At 45.6% G+C, this 16,325-nt stretch overlaps 1 protein-coding gene across 3 annotated transcripts in view; it reads right to left on the bottom strand.

Moving 5' to 3' along the window:
• Positions 1–1,594: 1,594 nt before the first annotated feature.
• LOC147608478 (uncharacterized) overlaps positions 1,595–16,325 on the bottom strand; it is a 96,287-nt gene continuing 81,556 nt past the window's right edge. For all 3 annotated transcript variants that reach the window (XM_086789513.1, XM_086789512.1, XM_086789511.1), the window contains 6 exons: positions 3,868–3,965; positions 3,650–3,745; positions 3,468–3,537; positions 3,189–3,359; positions 3,000–3,055; positions 1,595–1,987 (listed from right to left, as the gene is read on the bottom strand). In XM_086789513.1, the coding sequence (XP_086645639.1) occupies positions 3,490–3,537; positions 3,650–3,745; positions 3,868–3,965 (242 nt within the window). In that variant the 3' untranslated portion in view covers positions 1,595–1,987; positions 3,000–3,055; positions 3,189–3,359; positions 3,468–3,489. The remainder of the gene's footprint in view (positions 1,988–2,999; positions 3,056–3,188; positions 3,360–3,467; positions 3,538–3,649; positions 3,746–3,867; positions 3,966–16,325) is intronic.

Raw genomic sequence — 16,325 nt, 5'->3', positions numbered from 1 at the left:
CCCGAGGCAAGAGGGGGAAGAAGGTGTTGCCTGCTATTCCATTCAGCTTGGATGGATGGAGAGAGGTGATGTGCATGTGATCACATTAGGCTCTATGATCCATCCACTGAAAGTAGTGGGTCGCTCTAGGAAGCGTTAATATGCCAACCCTTCCCTAGTGATGGTTACTTATGCCTCGTGGTCCCTATGGCTGTATGGTGGATGCCTTGTCAAATATCTACATTGGGACCTTAGTGAGTTGGAAATGGATAGATGTGACTAACCCCATGAGGAGCATTCCTTTCTTCAACTACATTGTGCATTGGCAACGGTTGCGCATGCTTCGACAAACCTGAAAAGTTCCCACTTTTAGGCCTCACTTGGAGGCGTATGACATTACACTCCTCATTCAGAGGAGATCCTAGCAAAGACTAGCACTCGTACAAGCGGAGCCAAATTTCTGACTTCTTTTGTTGGTTGTTTCTACACAATGGTTTGCCCACCAACTAATGGAGATCTACTTTTGGCAAGTATCCCACTTGCCCAACTCCACCTGAGACAATGTATCACTGGTTATGGCAATGCAAAGGAGCACATAGGATTTGGGTATATCTATAGCCCATTTGTTGGGCAGATTAAAGAAGGATCCAATCTATATTACTTGGGGTGCTATTGCATGGTTGGCTCACTATGGCCCATAGCTTCTTTTTGAGGACGAGTGCATATCCTACTATTCTTGTCTGTTAGGGGCATAGCTCAAAGATGTTTTCTTTAAGATATCCTCCAATTACGATACACAACCTCTGCTGAGTATTGACACCACTAGGGAGATTATTGCTAGTAACACAACATGGCATATCTAGAATACCAGATGCTCAGAGGCTTTCGAAGGTATTCATGTTTATGACACCCAATGTATCTGCAATATATGGAGTGACATCATTCATACTCCTTGGCCATGTGGGCCTGTATACAAAATCTTCTAGAGCTATCACAAACAAAACAACAAATTTATGAGTGGAACCATGGTATTTTCTTCTCCTCCACTCCAACGCGGCTTTTATGGCAACATAGTGCCCCCAACTGGTTGCGCAATCTCCTACCTTTTGGTTTAAGACGTCCCGTTGTATGATTTTATATTACTTAATACAAGTTTCTTTTTGGGGGGAAAAAAGAAATATTACCCATTCACCCTCCTTTTGAGCTGCTCATACCTTTGCTAGTCCTGCTTCATTTGAGCTTCTGTAGGTTCTTATACTTTATTTGAGAGAGAGAGAGAGAGAGAGAGAGTATTACCATCTCTACTAAGGTATACGACCAAATCAACAACCAATCATGTGCATACCCAATTGAGAGCCAATGGCTAGGGGTGGGTGAATGGGTTTTTTTTTTGGGGAAGGGGGGGGGAGAAAGAAAGAAAGTTACATTTACGTAGGCCCGATGGGCCTATGAGACAAAAGATGATTACAAGTATCCATGGAATATCATTGTCATGGAAAACTGAAACAAAACTGAAACTAGAAACCTAGTATCTGATAGAGATAGAGAGAGGGGGGGGGGGGGGGGGGGTAAACCTTCTTTCTATGCAATGCATTGGTGGGGGCTATCAACTTGCTCGTTAAAAGCACACCAACCTTGCATCTCTGAAGAATAAATACCACCCTGGAGTAAACTTATCAAGAGAGCTCACAATGGTGTCTTGTGAGAAAACAAGAAAACATTCTTAAGAACACTAAAGGTTCCCAAAAAAAAAAAAAAACTTTATAAGACCGGAGACCCAAACTGAAACTACCTGGTACCTTACAGCTTTTCTCATTTTACCAAAGCCTTCCAGGTATCTCCCCCCAAAAAAGGAGGGAGACACTCTATTTGATGCCTTACAAAATCAAAGCTTAGAAACACCTTTTGCAGGAAAAGGAAAATGCAAAGCTCAAGTGGCCAAGATGGTCCAATAGAAGAACCCACATAAAGCTAAAAGCTAAGCACACATCGTTGTGTTGTCAACATCCTGCCAAAAAAAAAAAAAAAAACCCATCAAACCCAAAATTTTATATTCAGCTCACAGTTTATTTCTAATCAAGTTGCATGCAGCATCTTTGCACATGAATGGCTTGAAGCTAGGAAATGCAAACGTCGAGTCTTTAACATTATTTACTGTTAATGGAAAGAACAATTGGGAGAAAAAAAATACAAGGGAAAAAGAGAAGAGCACCTTGGGGCAGATGATGATTTAGAGGACATCGTGAGGAGATTTAAGTAAAATCAAAACTTTGTAGGGAAAATTAAAGGAAGGAGATAAGGAAACCGGAAGCGGAAACAAAGACAGTATACAAACTTGCTAGCAAATAGCCATTTCCTGTTACTACAAAACTTCTATTGCATCCAAGTTGTCCATTGCATAAGCCAAAGATGCCTTTTACCTGTATTTCTAGAAACCTTCAAAACTTTTTAAGTTTCCAAAACTATAATGCAAGAAAAGGACAACATTAAGAATCTGAGAAAACAAAAACATAAGTGTTATGAAACTAACATCAATATCAGTATGGTGATCATTCTCATTATGATTACAAGTATTGTTCATTTAAAAAAATGATCACATGCACAAAACACACAAGCTAAAAATCCGAGGGCATGCACCCGCACCCATGCACGAATGCATGCCAACAAGACATAGGCTATCACTTTTTGCCCATCAGGGCCAGGATCAGAATCCCCCGTCCTGCCGAGTAGCCTTCAAGAGCCTTTGTCACCCATGGACGTCTTTTCCATGCCCGGATGACCCTCCCGTATCACCAAAGAAGCACACGTGTGTGAGCACACCCCCCCCCCCCCCCCCCCCCCCCCCTCAGAAAAGAAAATGAATGGAGTTCTAGAAGTCAAAATGGCTGGAAAAAGCATCCAAACTAAGTAGAAAACCAAAAGCATGACCCATATTTGTATATGGTATCATCTCTGACTACAAGTTGCTCTTAATCCATGATCTGTAGTTTTTTTGCTCCGCACTACATTGAGACCCATACCTTAACACGCATAAGGAGCAAATTTGTACTCACAAAAGCTTGAAAATACCTGCCTTCTGCATGTAAAGACCCACAAAGACATTCAAATTTCTCAACACTCTTCATGGATCACATATGCAATACAACACTGCAAAATCAAGAAGGAAACCTATTATGAGCCAACTTTCAATAAACCACTTAGAAATTTACCAAGTGAAAGAGAGTGTTCAAAGGGCTCTTGCTTTATACATCCATCATAACCAGTTTGGTCCTGTTATCTTTGGTTGAAGCTCCTTAGAAGATGGTTGTTCATCCATTTTCATTAAGGAGCGGTATTGCAGCTTAACACTCTCTCCGTTATCCAACGTTCTCACAACATACCTCCAACAACAAGAGAAGAGCCCCTCATTTGACTACATATGAAACCAAAAGTAACAAAGTCATTCTGATGATATACATTCACAAGAAAAAGACCCAGCTTGGCCTTACCACCCATTCAAGCACTGTGTAGTTATAACCGCATTTCGCCCAACGAATCTTCTGGAGTTCGTTTGTTTCCCTGCAATACACAATTTTTCAATCCCAAAAGCTTCAACAAGTTAAAGCAACAAAACCCATGTAAATAGTGGTTAACTTCCTCCCATATAGAGTGCAGCTATGGCAAGAAGTACCTTTATCAAGACTCTATCGTTGACCTTATATGGGAATTGAACACCTTTGTGCCTAGAAAACTCCAATGGTGTAAGCTCACCAGAATTCTGTCTATCCTGAAGTAAAATTTACACACAAACAAGCAGAAAAAGTAGGCTGAGCAAAAAACGCCCATCCATTGAGCATGTTCCCCACTCAAGGGAATACTTAGAACCTATTTCACAATTGATCTTTTAACCTGCTCCAGCCTCTCTCTCCTCCTCTTCGCTGATTTTGATGCATTTTCTTTCCAACGTTGTTCTTCCCGTTTGTAGGCTTGTATGACAGACCGCAAAGCTGCCAAAATTAACCACACGAAACCGCATCTCATCCACAAGAATCAAAACACACAAGCACAAGAAGGTAAACGGGCTATCTATGAAGAAGGCCATGCCTCTGGAGTCTGTGGAGACCACACCCATGCTCTCTCTCTCTCTCTCTCACACACACACACATACAAACACTGAAACAGACCCGTGCTCCCAGTCAACACTTGCAAATACTCAATAAGCATAATGACCATAGTTGGGGCTGGTATGCTCACCACCAAACCTCAGCTATGTCTGGAGCACCCCCAAGCCTGAGGCTAGAACAACACTAGGCCATGTCGTTCACCCAATCCTAGCATCCCATATAACACTAGAGCCCACTACCAAACTCTATGGCTAGAGCACAACTGAGATCACACTTGGACTCCGGTCAGGGAACCTCCCGTGGGGAACCAATCACTCACTTAAATAGGTGGTAAATTATTCACTCATAGGTCCTTTCCCACTCGTGATTAGGTTCTTTCCCATTCATAGGTCGCTTAGTTCCTAAAATGTTCCTACCCAGGCATAAGTCTAACCTCAATGACAAAGCACGTGTTACGCCCTTTCAGACCACCACACACAGTCAAGACTCACATTGACTCACACTTGCACTCACATATGCCTCCATTAAAATGGTATAGACCCAAGCTCACAAATCAAATTCAAGAATTTTGACAAAGACCTTCCTAGTGGCCAGCCAGGACACACTGGCAAGGTGTTGGGTTGTCATCATAGCTGCCTCCAACAGTTCCAAGCTCCAAGTTTATTAGAAAACCTTGAAATAATCAAAATTCATAATGTGAAAAGAACAATTCCCATTCTGTGAATCTGCATAGACCTTATCCAGTTTCAAGTCCACTGTGGGATTGACTAGGCTCTCTCAATGGCAGGGTTGTTTCAGAACAACTTTCCAATCCCTCTATACAGAGAGTTTCCTTCTATACCATAGTGAACGTCCCATACTTTAAAAACTCTATCGGCTTTTTACATAAAACACTTATTTGGATTTTTGTTTTTTTTTTTCGGAGAAGAGACTTCTATTAAGTATGAAAAAATATACAAAAGGGAGATTTCAAACCAAACTAGGTGGAGATCTCAACCAATCGGGTGTCTTGTGTTGCCAACAAGGTCCCATATGAGTGGAAATGAAGAATAGACCATTATCCCACTCTCTTAAATTGGCCGCGCTTTCTCTCTGCGGCCCTCGAAGATCCCTGGATTCTGGCCTAGGTTGCCATAAGGGTATGGATAATATCACTCCAAATCCTACAAAGGCACTATGTGTCCAAGACAAAAGTGCCCTCTATGGCCTCAGTGCATCTAGCCTTCCAGATGTGCCAGACAGTGATACTAGCAATAATCTCCCATGCACTGTCCAATCTCTTTGCCGGCGGGGCGTACCCTGAATCTAGCAAATCGTGAAGGAAACCCCGCTAAGAAACTCCTTGCTTGATCAAAATGAGCCATAGACGTACTTAGGTCAGGTTGTTGGACGTAGTTCTACTAGCCACAATTGCCAATTGCAATTGTGAGGAAGACAGAACAGGCCCAAGAGTAAGGCTAGGTAAAGTCGGTAGGAGTAATCTAGAGAAAAACAGTTTTGAAGGTAGATCAGGATGGACAAAGAGGGGCATCAACAGCAGCACACTGGAAGGGGTAAGAAGGGCTCCCAATTGCAAGCAAATTGGACTCTGGCTAGCCAATAATGTGACACATCTATGAGTATGCAGGGCACAACTGGACATTGAATAGCATCCAACAGGCAAAGTCGGACAACGCAAGATATGTCGCACTGCCAAGTGGCAATGATGACATGGCAGTCCGGTATAGATGGCCAACAACATTACTGCTTTCCCCCTAGGAGCATTGGCGCATATATATATGTAGGTAGCCAAATCATCATATTCATCTGCTTAGTGTTGTACTTCACAAAGCGTTTCTCCGTAGGCGAAGTGCTAGCCAAGAGTGAGCACTAGGTCACAAGGCTGTGATTTTATGTCTTCGTTCTCAGTCATATCTTGTACTTGAATTTTAGTTGTATTACTTCTTTCTTATACATAATACAAAACAATAATTTAGGATACGTGTGTGCTGTGTGTGAGATTCCGCTAAACTCTTCTTTCTATCTCTAGAAAACCCTAGCAAATAGGTGCAAGTGTTCTACAGTTGGTATCAGAGCAGCCTAGGGAACCTGCAAATTTCTTTTCTTTTCTAGCACGTGTGCGTTCGGGTTTGGGAAAATTTGGGTTCTCTTCATTGCACTTACATTATTTGGGGTATATTGTGTGTCTTTGCCCCAGCCAATCCTTACCTCATCGCGCAAGGCTGAAATCCCTTACCCGGTCCTCGATCACTAGATATTTGTCATGGATTCACAACTTAGTGCTTTGCTTCTCAACATGAAGGCATCTATGGACACGCAGGCAGCTAAAATGGAGCTATAACTGCCCGTCTCGACAGGATGGAGTCGAAACCTCCAGCACCTAGTATTCCAGATCTGGACTTTACAAGGGCCCCTGCTTCGGTGCAAGTGTTGGACGATTCTAAGGACAAAGTGGCAAAACATTCAAGAGGAGGATTTCGCACTCCTTTGGATGCAGGCAAGGATGTACTAGATGTGCTTTGCTCCCAGTCCGGCAGTCATCATTCTACACATCTGCATAGCCAGTGGCAGAGACACCATTCGCGTCACTGACGGTCTCCCTTACGGAGTCCCTCTCCACCAGATTCTCCGGACAATTCACGCTCACCTTCACCGGCTTGACGTCGGGGAACTACCGGTTTGTCGAGTTCTTCCTCCACGAATAGTGAGGAACAAGCTCAATAAATGAAGCTGCTAAAGCCTCCCAAGTTCAATGGAAAGATGGATGGACAAGTCATAACCAACTGGACCCGTGAGATGGCTGCCATGTTGGCAACAGCAAGTAGTTCATATATTTTTGAGCTCCATGGCTTTAATGGATGCCACTCTCTTGTGGTGGGAGGACCACCTTAGGCACCACTCCGTGACTTGCTGGGAGACTGCGAGAAGGCGGTCTTGACATAGTTTATTCCCGTAGATTACTAGCATGAATTGAAGAAACAACGGGAGCGTTTTATGCAGAAACATGGCGAATCAATAACCAACGATCTCGCGCGTTTCTAAAAGTTTTTGCTCATGCTTCCAAGGACTGTCTGGTGGTCAGATTAGGTTGAACGATTTGTGGATGGTTTAAAACCATCTTTGAACGCTACGTTTGTGCACGTCGCCCCCGTGAATTTTCAGACGCCGTTCATCTTGCTACAACCCTCGAGTCTCTCCACAAGAGTTCCAAGTCTGGGACTCAACAAAGGGCCAACAAAAAGGCAAAGACAACGGTAGTCAGTCCAAGGCCAAGGATGATAAGGACAAGGCAAGTGGGGGAGTCTCAGTGACTCACCTCACCACTGAAGAGCATCGCGCCAAGATGGTTGTTCGACAGTGCTTTTATTGTGACTCCAAAGAGCATATTGGAAAGGACGGTCCGCAGAACACGAGGAAGAAGAATGGTAAGGGCAAGGAGAAGTCCAAGGAGAAGGCTAGTTCGTCTGCCTACAACCGTATCGACGACACCAGCAGCATCTACTCCCCCTCGCGCTCCCACCACCTCGCGCTCCCACCAGTATCATCTGCTCTTCACTTGACCCGGTCTAGGAGGATCTCAACAGTCCTTGGTTGGCATGATACAGTGATGTGCCGAGGGATGCTTCATGGACATCCGGTATTCGTACTCTTTGATGGAGGAGCCTCGGAGCACATCATTAGAGACCATGTGGTTGAGTGGTTGAAGTTGCCTACAATGGTGGCACTAGTGGCGTAGTCCTAACCACCACCATGAGAGGCGAGCCAAAGAAATCAAGCTAGTTTCGGGTTGCAGAGACCTTGGAGAATGCCCATTGGCTTTTGGGGAGTTTTCTAAACGTCACATGTTCAAGGTGGCACCTTTGGATCAAGTGGATATTATTCTAGGCCACCCATGGTTGTATGATTATGCGGGCATGGTCTACCACAAGGAGCACATGTTGACTTTTTAGGATACTTCCTGTCACTCCCTAGAGATGATTGGGGAGTCCTTACCGTCTCACACAGGCCCTGTTGCAATTATATAGCCCTTCAAATGAAATGGGTGGTACGCAAGGGTGGTCATTCATGTATGGTATAGGTTCAAGCTATTCAGCCAAACGACTTGGAGGTTTTGGCAGTAGATAGACAATGTATTTTGGACAAGTATGGACACTTGTTCAGTGCCGATTTGCCCGAGATGTTACCTTTAACACGGCCTGAGAACCACTTCACTGATCTCATTTTTGGTGTAGAGCCCACGTCTCGTGTCCCATATCGGATGAGTCATCCCAAGATGACAACGCTCAAGCAATGCCTAGAGGACATGTTGGCCAAAGACATAGTCCGTCTGAGCTCCTCACCATTTGGAGTTCCAATCCTCTTGGTAAAGAAGAAAGATGGGAGTATGCGTCGGTGTGTGGACTACCGAGCGCTCAACAAGCTCACTATCAAAAACAAACTCCCATTGTCCTGCATTGATGACTTGTTGGATCAGCTCAGAGAGGTGTAGTGATTTAGCAAGCTAGATCTGAAATTTGGATACAATCAGGTTCACAAATTGCGAGTTCTGAAGTTGCCATGAGAAGACATTTCTATGGACTTTGTGGTTGGATTGCCAAAGAGCGAGAGGTTCTAGAATGATTGTTTTCTTGCACTTGTTGATCGGTTGTGTAACAGACCCACAATATTCCTTGCAAGTCAGATGCAGATGCTCAAGAGGTGGCCACGCTTTTCCTTCGTGAGGTGTTCCGCTTACATGGACTTGTGAAGAAGATCGTCTCACATAGGGATCCAAAATTCACTAGAGGTTTTTGGAAGGCCCTGTTCTTGTCAGAATGCGCAACGGAAGACTAACGCACGTAGGAGACCCATCACCATCGAGCTCCACGAACACCCCCACAACGGGCACTGCAGCATCCCTCCACCGCGCTCCCATCTCCCGGTGAGCTGCCTCCCAAAACACCGGCAGGAAGACTCTAGCCTATATATGGCTCTTCAACTTCCCATGCTTCCACTTATGGGAGAATCCAAGGCACCTTCTAGCCATAGATCACACACTCGAAATCGCCAACCTTCCAACACCCTCCCTCGATTCGAGCTCCGCAAGCCACCGAGGCGCGAGGGGGTCGCCTAGGACCAAACACGTCTGAGCCACCCAGGACCACACATGCCCGGGCTCTAATACCATGTCAGAATGCGCAGTGGAAGACTAACGCACGTAGGAGACACATCACCATCGAGCTCCACGAACACCCCCACAACGGGCACTGCAGCATCCCTCCACCGGGCTCCCATCTCCCGGTGAGCTGCCTCCCAAAACACCGGCCGGAGGAGATGATTATGACAAGGTGCCACTCTAGCCTATATATGGCTCTTCAACTTCCCATGCTTCCACTTATGGGATAATCCAAGGCACCTTCTAGCCATAGATCACACGCTCGAAATCGCCAACCTTCCAACAGTTCTATGGTTCGGGGACGGAGTTACAATTCAATACCGCCTTTCATCCCCAAATAGACAGACAACCATACCAAGAGCATGAACAAGACTATGACCACGATGTTGCAGTGTTATTGTCAGGAGCATCAAGCTCTTTAGGAGAGTTCTCGCCATTGGTGGAGTATGCTATCAATGATACAGTGCAGACATCGACCAAGAAGACTCCCTTTGAGGTGGTATATGGTCGTCCGGTTATTAACCCAATGACTCGAGCTCTCGAAATTTCCACAGTGAATCATGGTGGAGACCAAGTGGTTCTGGATTTGGACCATCTATTGCAACAAGTTCGGAAGAAATATAGAAGGCGCACACAAAGCAAGTCCGCGAGGCTGACAAACATCATCGGGATCGTACCTTCAAGAAGGAAATTGGGTTTATTTGAAGATCATGATGCAAAGGCTCAAAGAGTTCGGGCAAGTTGCTTCCAATAGCTCCAAAGAAGAAAGACCCATTCAAAATTATCAAGAATCTCAGTGATGTAGTCTTCACGCTGGAGATACCAAGCCATTGGAGAATGCATCTGATGTTTCTCTCAAGAAGCTCGAGTTATCATGGGCCCGAGCTGAGCACTCCGCCGAATGAGGATGAACCCAAGTTGGTGGATGATGGAGGATTACATGTCTTCATACCGGAGCAAGTTGTTTTGCATCATTGCCCTTACAAACACACTCTTGCAATCAACCTTGACCTTCCTAAGCAATTCAACTCCTTGACAATATGTCATGTAAACGTCATCCTTTTTACACCCCCAAAACCCATGAACCATCATTTCTTGATGGGATCCATGTACAATAATTATCTATGCTCCGCAATGCATAAAGACTCATTTCCTACAAATCCCATGATGTGTATACCCATGCCTGAAATGGAAAGAAGTGTACTCACAAACCCATACGGCACACTAGGATAATGAACTAACTCCCCCCTCCCCCCCACAAAAATACTGATGGTTAATTCCTATGCATGCAACCAAAATGACCCAAGATTTTGCACATATGTACACCATGAAGAACCCCTTTGACCCTCTACATGAATGAAGAGGGATTAGAAAACTGTACCTTCAGAGTACCAAAGGATCGATGCTTTCTTCATAGCGAAGGTTTTACTCGGAGTTCCTCCGAAACCCCCTCTCTTATGTCTTTATGGGGAGGAAAGGAGAACGGGGAGGGGGTGTGGGTGTGGGTGTGGGAGGAGCAAGGTTATTGTTTTTTGTGTAAATGGTCTTATTATGTTGGGAAGTCGAAGATCTCACAATTACAAAAGATGCTAAAGCAAGAGTTTGAAACGACATACCTTGGCTTGAATCTTTGATACATTACTGTTTGGGAATCGAGGTTTGGAAGGACACCGACCATATCTTCGTCTCTCACCAAAGGTACGCTAGCAAGATACTAAAGACATTTGGGATGACTAAGTGCAAGTAAGTCGAGACTCTAATGGAAGTTGGATCATAGGCTGTCAGAAGCAGCCAGCACACTTATCGCGCGGATGAGACCATGTACACACACCTAGTGGGCATCTCATTTCTCTCTCAACTCACCAGGTCGTCACTTCTTTGGTCAGTGTCTTGAGTATGTTCTCTAATAAGCCCATGAGAACCATTCAAAGGCACGACTGTCAGCAAAAGTACTTCATACCGATTCGACCACACAAAGACCCTGTATTCCCAAGAGTCATTCAGTTATAAACCATTTCTTAATGTAGTATCAAGCCCCCATCACATTCTTACATACGCAATTCACATTCCCGTCTCAAGAACGCATCCCTGAAGGAAGCTACTCTTAAAAGGGGAAAGGACGACGGCAAGGGTGGGGGTGGGGGTGGGGGGCGGAAGGGGGTTTGTGTGTGTGTGTTGATGTTTGCATGGTAAGTGGTTATTGTTGTGTGTGGATGGCCTTATAATGTTGGGGAGTCACATGGAAAATATCTCACAAATGCAAAAGATACTAAAGCAAGAGGTTGAAATGGCAGACTTTGGTATAAAATTTTGATGCATTACTACTTAGGGATGGAGGTTTCGACCATATCTTCATCTCTGATCGTACACTGTCAGTTGAGGGCAGCACACAATGGTGGCAAGTTCACGTACACACACCTAGTGGGCAATCTCATTTCTCTCTCAAACATTCACCAAGACATCACTTCTTTGGTGAGTGCCTTGAGTAGGTTCTCTAATAAGCACCGAGAGAACCATTGGAAGGCATGATTCCAAGTGCTCACGTACATCAAAGGTACTTCATACCAATTGGACCACACAGGACCCTATATAAAGGCCCCATATTCCCTCATGTATTCCACAAGCCACATAATAATAAGCCATTTCTTAATGTAGTATCCAGCCCCCATCACATTCTTCTGTGCGACATCATTCACATTCTTACGCATCGTGGAAGGAAGCCACCATCTTTTTTTGTAATCAACTCAAAAGCAATTAGAGTTCTGTTCTCATCTCCTATTGTCTGCATTGTGTGTCAATCTGCATTGTTTCCCATATTGTGCCTGTGAATTGCATTACACCACACAACATGTTTTCCTCTGGCAGGCAACAAAAGTGAAGACAAATTAACTACTGCATAATTTAAAAGTGGCCTAGAAAAATGCAAGCTCAAGTGTGTCAAGGATTGAGGGTAAAAACAAGGCTATAGGCACCCATAGCTCCACTAAAGCTCCAGAGTATGCACGAGTAAGGGGACCCTTCTACATGTAACCATGCACGAGTCTCGCCAAACTCAAAACATGCTATGGCACAATAGCATATCGACACTAGATCAAAGCCAAATTCCATAATTATGGGAAACAAGGCAACAGAAATGAAAACAGAAACAAAAATAGAAAATTTTTTTCCCCGGAAAACAGACTTCCATTAAGTATGAAAAAATTTTACAAGGGAGATTTCAGACCAAGCAAGGGGGAAATCTCAACCAATCAGGTGCCTTGTGCTACTAGCAAGGCCCCGTATGAGAGAGAGTGAAAGAAATGCCATGATCCCATACTCTCATGAATTGGCCACGTTTTCTCTCTGCAGCCCTCGAAGATCCCTGTACCCTGGCCCAAGTGGCCGTGTGCATGTGGATAATATCACACCAGATCTTGCAAATGCACTGTGTAACATAAACCAAAGTGTCCTCCATGGCCTCAGTGCATCTAGCCTTGTGCCAACAGATTGTGATGCTAGCAATGATCTCCCATGTAGTGTCCAATCTCTATGCTGGAGGTATGTAGCGTAACTCTGGCATGTCCTAAAGATGACACCACTGACCCACTCCCTAGGTAACCCGCATGGTCATATCTCTGTTGTTCCCTTCAAACCTGATTTGCAAGCCCAACTATGTCAACCAAACAATAGCGACGTTTTTAGCCCACATGTTGCGTCTTTAGCCCTCATATAAAGTAGCCACCACGTGCGTTTTCTCTTTAGCTGCTTCTTCTGGTAGTAACCCTACCATTCTGACTTTGTATGCATCATCATCCCTATTGTTGCTGAGGGCTGCCAATTCTATCCTTCTTAGAAATCTATCCACATTTTCTCTTTTTCTCATTTGAACAACTCATATCATGCACCAGCCATAGGTCTTGAGTTGATCCACAAGTGGATTCTGACTTGTTTATCAAAGTACTAACACAAAGCTTCTCTTTCTCAACGAGGACACAAAAACATATGAGACTTGGTCTTTGAACCAAAATGCCTCTATGACTGACCAAGTTGCACAATATATCTCAAATGAAATCATACTAAACAACAGTGAACACAGACCAGTACATGTCCTCTCTCCTCAATCTGAAAAAAACTTCCTTTGACATTCAGTGATAGCTATTCAAGTGAAACTTTGAGATAATGGAAAATAACAAGAAAGTTTTCATTTACATTAAGTTTAATATTGAAAACAAACTAGAAAAGTAGAAACTAAGATCATTTACAGTAAGTGACAAACCAAACTTATGATTTACAACTTGAATCAGTTGAGATCTTCTTCATCACAAACTTCTGCATGCAGGATCTCATCTGGAAGATGTGGGGATAGGCCTATCCATTCAAGAAGCCTCAATAGTAAGAACCATTCGTATTTCGTTCTCAGAGAGCTGAGCACTTTCACAGTGAACCCAAGACATAGAATATTTCTGACATGAGGCTCGAGAACCAAAGAAAAAATCATTGTTGTAGACTTTTTTTTTTTTCCATGAAAAGATCCTTTCATTAGTTATAAAAAAGCCCAATGGACTAGAGACCCTCTCCTGCTCATAAGAAGGCAGAGCAGAGACCAATCAAGGCAGCTAGGGAGACTCTCCCTAGGTGCAAAAAAGTACAAATAAACTGAGAGGCTATATCATACAATAGGACAGGGAAAAATCCAAACAAGTGGCCTGTAGTGCCAGCGGGGGGTACCCGCGTGTAGAGTATAGAAAGGGCCGTTGCACCAAGTGGTGTGGAAAGCCTGGCGTCGCAAGATCGCTCGATCCGAGTCGCCCCGGATGCGGTCATACTGTCCTCGCAGGGTGTGAATCAACTCCTGCCAGATAGCCCGAACAGTCTCTACTGCTGGCTCCAGTCTCCCCTCAAAAGCCCTGAAACAACGGGCTCTCCACGTGAACCATATGGTGAGGCTGCTGAGGAGCTCCCATCGTAAATCCCTCTCCTGTGTCCAGCCGGCTGTCGAGAAATCCGGTGAAGGAAAAAGGCGAGGCTGGCCCCCAATGAATCTCATGGCTTGGCTGGCCTGCTCCGTCTCGTATCCCATAGCTAGCCCTGTCGAAGTCGACCAAGCAGCGGCTCCCCACGTATACATTCCCTCTGGAGAGAGGGGGGCCAAAATGCGCAGAATCCTCAGCCAAATCTGCTGCGCCTGTGGACAGTCCCATAGGCAATGTCACTGTGTCTCCAATAGGTGGCCGCATCGGACGCAGGCCAGCGGAAGGCCACTGTAGACAAGCCAGGTGCCAATTGCAGAGCCCCTGTAGGCTGTGGGCAACCACCCACTGGAAAGACGAGATCCTGCGTGCCTGTCTGCTAGCCCAGAGCCTGGTCCAAAAATCCTCCAGGAACTCCTGTGAGAGTCCTTGTAGCCGCCAATGCTCCAATGCAGCTGGAGAGACCATCCTCCTCGCAGTCAAAATATGCCTCCCCAACCGAACAGTGTATTGGAAAAAGGTGATCTCTGTGGCCTCAGGGGACGCATAAGGATCATGCCACTCGTACTCGCCAGGGTCCCACTGGAGCCGGGCCAAGGGGCGCCCAGCATATGCCCATATGCGCCAATCAGAGTCCACATCTGCAGGGTCTGTATCAATATGCCACTTCCGAGAAGCGGCGGCCACTACCCGTATCCTCTGAAAGATGCACTATATAGGCTACAATTTCTTCCCGCCACCCTTATCCATATTGCATAACAAAAAATTTCCTTTATAAAAACAAATGCCTATGTGGGTCAAAATTTACACCCATAGGCTATATGATGTCTGCCTCTAAGATTGTCCTGCCGAAAAAATATTTCAATTTTCTACTCCTTTCAAAGGCGACTCCGCCACCACTCTCTGAAGTCTGCCCTCATCCTGTATCTCATAGTAGAGGCATCTACCATCCTCAGTGCAAGCTCTGACAGCAATCAAGATCTCCAACTGTGTAAAGGCTCCCATCCACCGTGGGGCCGCTGGCTCGAAAGGCGTGAACCACTCCTCAGTGAGTGCCTCCTGAATGTCATCCCTCATAATCAGCCCCCCTCTGAAGTGACTCAACCTCTCCGCTTGGATCTCCTCCGGGAGACTGCAAAAGACCTGCCAATCTCCAAAACTGCGTGCTCGGCTTGCCGCCAATGGTCCCCAAGCTAGACGAGGCCAAGAACCCAGCATATGACCCTGCTCTATGCGTACCGCAGGGCTCTAGATGAGCGGCTGTCTGGCCCGCTCCTCATTACAAGTGGGAGGTCCCTAAGAAAGCCCCGGTCTCAGAAGCTCCCAAGCTCGCAGGATGCTCAAGGCAAATCTGTCCTCCCATCCTCTACTGAGGCCTGTCCTCCTCATCTCTATGAAGATCCACCGTATCTCTGGTGCCCAAGTGCCCCCTGCTGCTAGGGGAGCTCTAGCCTACATCCGCTGAAAAAGAAGCTCCTTCCAAGGGTCAGCGCCTGGAAGCAGCCCCCGAACAATAAGCTTCCCCAACAAGGCTCTACTCTGATCAGCTTGATCTATAATGCCCAAGCCCCCCTGGGCCAGCGGAAGAGTAATAACTACCCAAGCAACCTTTGCTCAGGCCAGCTGACCATCCCGCCCTGACCAACGAAAGTTCCTGATCAGCCTCTGTACCTGGCTGATGCAAGAGCTCGAGAAAATCCAGCAAGACGTGATATACCACATAGTCGCTAAAAGCACCTGATTTGTCACCACCACCCTCCCAGCCAAGGAAAGCCGAGCTGTACTCCAATATAGAACCTTCTTCCGAATGCTCAGAAGAAGCGGGGCGATCTGCTGCTCAGGTGACAAATCAAGTCCAATCTGGCATCCCAGATACCGCACTGCTGTGCCAGGAGGAATCCATCTAAAACCCGGGTCTGGGCTCCATGCCGGAGCGGGAGCAAGAGCCCTACTGATCCAAAAAGCCACTGTCTTGCGCCAATTGATCAATGCTCCCTAAGCCCCACCAAAAAGACTGCTCTGCCCTCTGTAGATTGGCCTCCTTGCCATGCAAAAACAATCCCGTGTCATCAGCAGCAAACTCAGAATCAAGCAAGTCCTCACCCCGGACTGGAAGCTGGAGTCCTCTCAAGCCAACCT

The sequence above is a fragment of the Cibotium barometz genome, chromosome 53 (assembly GCF_041138505.1).
Source record: "Cibotium barometz isolate CiBa-2024 chromosome 53, ASM4113850v1, whole genome shotgun sequence".
Lineage (NCBI taxonomy): Eukaryota > Viridiplantae > Streptophyta > Polypodiopsida > Cyatheales > Cibotiaceae > Cibotium > Cibotium barometz.
The sequence above is the reverse complement of the archived record's forward strand: the minus strand, read 5'-3'. Positions and strand labels throughout refer to the sequence as shown.